The sequence below is a fragment of the Peromyscus leucopus genome, chromosome 1, assembly GCF_004664715.2.
Source record: "Peromyscus leucopus breed LL Stock chromosome 1, UCI_PerLeu_2.1, whole genome shotgun sequence".
In the NCBI taxonomy this organism is placed as follows: Eukaryota; Metazoa; Chordata; class Mammalia; order Rodentia; family Cricetidae; genus Peromyscus; species Peromyscus leucopus.
This window is the reverse complement of record NC_051063.1, coordinates 99,646,504-99,650,038: the sequence shown is the minus strand read 5'-3', so window position 1 is coordinate 99,650,038 and position 3,535 is coordinate 99,646,504. Positions and strand designations below refer to the sequence as shown.

At 40.8% G+C, this 3,535-nt stretch overlaps 1 protein-coding gene across 1 annotated transcript; it reads left to right on the top strand.

The window, feature by feature from the left end:
- The first annotated feature begins 318 nt into the window (after nucleotides 1-318).
- Nucleotides 319-1,897, top strand: LOC114683834 (olfactory receptor 52K1-like). The gene has a single exon (XM_028858189.2). The coding sequence runs from the start codon at nucleotides 938-940 to the stop codon at nucleotides 1,895-1,897; it is 960 nt and encodes a 319-aa protein (XP_028714022.1). The 5' UTR covers nucleotides 319-937.
- Nucleotides 1,898-3,535: the final 1,638 nt, after the last annotated feature.

Sequence of the window (3,535 nt, the reverse complement as noted above, 5' to 3'; positions counted from 1 at the left end):
GCCTGTGAGCTGTGGCTTTATTCACTTATGCAGACCTGTGACACCGGTTCATTATTTCTTCTTAGATTGCTGTTTCTCTTGTAACAGACAATAATGACATTTAATAGGGAGCAGCTTGGGAACACAGATAATGTTGCAAACTGTTGCTGTGATAACTTTCTGCTCCACTCCCAGTAAGTGGCTACAACACACAATTCTTTGGCCTTAATATTACTGATGTGTCCAAGAGCTTCTGTTTATTTTCCAGGTCACCAAAATGTTTAACACCAATACACTAGCACCTTGAAGGAGAGAGAGATGCAGCAGAAGGCAGTCAGTCGCTGAGATATTTGGGTCAGAAAGCAAGTGAACAGGATGGGAATAATGCAAGGAAGGGCCTGATCAGCATTGGAGTCTCCAGAGACTACACATTATTCTCTAATGTTGGCAGTCAAATCAAATCATGTGTGGAAGAGTGAGTTGCCTCTAATTGAAGGATTTTACAGATGTTAGTGTTTTTGGCAGTTTCAGGAGTTCAGTGGATTAAGAGTTGTTGACACTAAGGCCAATGATAAATACATCAAGTACCAGCATTTGGAGTATGAGCTTGAGAGGAAGGATTTTAAACTAATAATACTTACTGGATACTTACAGTTAAATAAATTAGCCCAGAACACACATACATTGTGGATCTAAGCTTAGAATCTGGTTTCTGAACTTCTCACCAATGAATTTCCAACTGCCTTACCTCTTCTGGTTTGAAGATGTGCAGAAATATTGAATAAATTGAAATTTATTTTTGAGCATTTCTTTAACACTAACTGTCGGGTAAGACTGATGTGGTGCTGGTATTGACGTCAGTAAGACTGAACACCCTGACTTCCTATTAATCTTCACTCACTGGGTCTTGTATCTCTGCCTTTCTTTACAGTGACCCTTTGCTCCTTGGTGTGGGATAATGACCATGATTCTTTCCAATAATTCTCACCTCCTTCTACATACTTTCTTCTTGGCTGGCATCCCAGGGCTGACTGCTGCCCACATTTGGATATCCCTTCCTTTCTGCTTCATGTTTGTCCTGTCACTAACTGGGAATGCAATCCTGCTTTCTCTCATCTGGACAGAACACAGGCTTCACCAGCCCATGTTTCTGTTTCTTGCTATGCTCTCTTTTGTTGACCTGGTTCTCTCCCTCTCCACTCTTCCCAAGATGCTGGCTATTTTCTGGTTTAGTGCTACAGCCATCAGCTCCTATGCCTGTCTGTCCCAAATGTTTGTCATTCATGCATTCTCTGCCATGGAGTCAGGGGTGCTGGTGGCCATGGCCTTGGATCGCTTTGTGGCTATCTGCAACCCACTGCATTATGCAACCATCCTTACTCCTGAAGTTGTCGCCAAGATTGGAGGGCTGGTGGCACTGAGAGGTGTGGGTTTAACCATCTTCTTTCCAAGCCTGGCCCATCGACTGTCTTACTGTGGTTCACACACAATTGCTTATACCTACTGCGAGCACATGGCAGTGGTGAAGCTGGCCTGTGGGGCCACAACCGTGGACAGTCTCTATGCCTTGGCTGTGGCAATCTTACTTGGTGTGGGGGATGTGGCCTTTATTGCCTACTCTTATGGACAGATTGTCAAGACTGTGATGCATTTTCCTTCACCTGAGGCACGCGGCAAAGCAGGAAGCACATGCACAGCCCATGTCTGTGTCATCCTCTTCTTCTATGGACCAGGCTTTCTTTCTGTGGTCATGCAGCGCTTTGGGCCATCCACAGCCTCTGCTGCCAAGGTCATCCTTGCCAACCTCTACTTGCTCTTCCCCCCTGCATTGGACCCCATTGTATATGGGGTTAAGACCAAGCAGATCCGAGAGTGTCTGTTCACAATTATACGCTCCAAGAAGATTGAACCCACTTGACTGTCTTTTTTGTCAGCTGGAACTCAAGGTCAAAATGCCCCTTCTCCATAGATTAGAACCTCTACTGCCCAAGTCATTTGCCTGATGGTGACAGAAGGCCTTCGGGGATATTGTAAGAAGGGAAATCTTTTCTGGGTTCTCTGATGTTTGCATATTGGAATTCAAGACTAAGAAGGTCTGTAGAATCTCAGTTAGTTATTCACTAAGTGGTACCTTTTGGCATCCTTTTCTTCTAAATTTGATAGTTTGTGTTGATTATATAGATATAGCAGTTAAGAAATAGGATGTTAGCTGGGCATGGAGATACAGGAGGGAAATTGAGCCAGGAGAATCATGAGTTTGAGGTTAGCTTGGGCTACATGGTGAGTTGTAATCTGATGAGGGCTACATAGGAAAACCATCTCTCTCTCTCCCTCTGTCTCTGACACACACACACACACACACACACACACACACACACACACACACGGGTTTTTTTTATATATATATTGAGACTCCAGGAATTTAGTGAACATTGTAAAATAAGTGCTTATTCTGGACACTTGAGGAAATGAGGCATCTCCCACCATGTAGCACACATACTCAGCCTCCACATGAGATCAGAGATCCTCTCTACCAGAGAAAGTCTGGCTTCAGAGAAAGAGCGATAGCAAATCATGGAGATGTCTTGGAGTTTGAGTTTATGAGAAAACACTTTAGACTCTTCATGCCCTAATTGTTTCCAGAGTTGCAGGTGAAGCTTAGTTTATTTTGTATACTCGTTCAGTTTAATTTGGTGATAGACTGTCCTTCTAGTACTGTATACTTTTAAACCTTAAAAATAATGTATTCTTTTCTTTCTCCATATTAAGTCTGAAGAGTAGAGACTCAAGGATAAACATACCCAGTATTTTTTCTTGATTCTCTTCTACTTACTATTTTCTCTCTTCCTTTCTAACCCTCTTGCTCATTTCCTCCCAAACTCCTCCCATTACCACTCACTTTAGTGTATCTGCTGTATGTTTTTATAACCTCACATGTCCTTGAAATGCATAGTATTGCTATAATGTTATATATTACACACACACACACACACACACACACACACACACACACACACAAAGTTCTCTAAGTTCCTCAAGTGTTTGTGTTCCCTCCAGTCAGTTAGCCAAGATGCCTGTTCTTAAGCTCACTGTTTTTGTTCACCTTTAACCATTTGAAGGATTTTCCAATCACATCAAATCACCTGTTTTCCATCATCAGAAAACTTGTCTATTTCTTTCATCATTTATTATAATTTACAATTGTATATATATTTTTGAATGGATGAATTATTTGTGCATCCACAGCACAAAGTGATTGTATTCCTGTCATGGTTCCTAGCATTGGATAAGTAATAAATGTTTGCTTAATAAATAAACAGATCTTTCTTTAATGAACTACTTTAGGAATAGCACATTTCTTCATCAGCCATATAAATATAATATGTGTTTTGGAATGAATAAATAAATAAATTTTTATAACAATGAGTATTCAGTATATTTTATTGAAATGAAATAAACCATTGTCATCCTTATCACATCACAAATACTGGTGTCTTTATCATCATAATCATGATTGAAATCTCCTTCCATTCTTTCCAAACGTAGTAATTTCAAA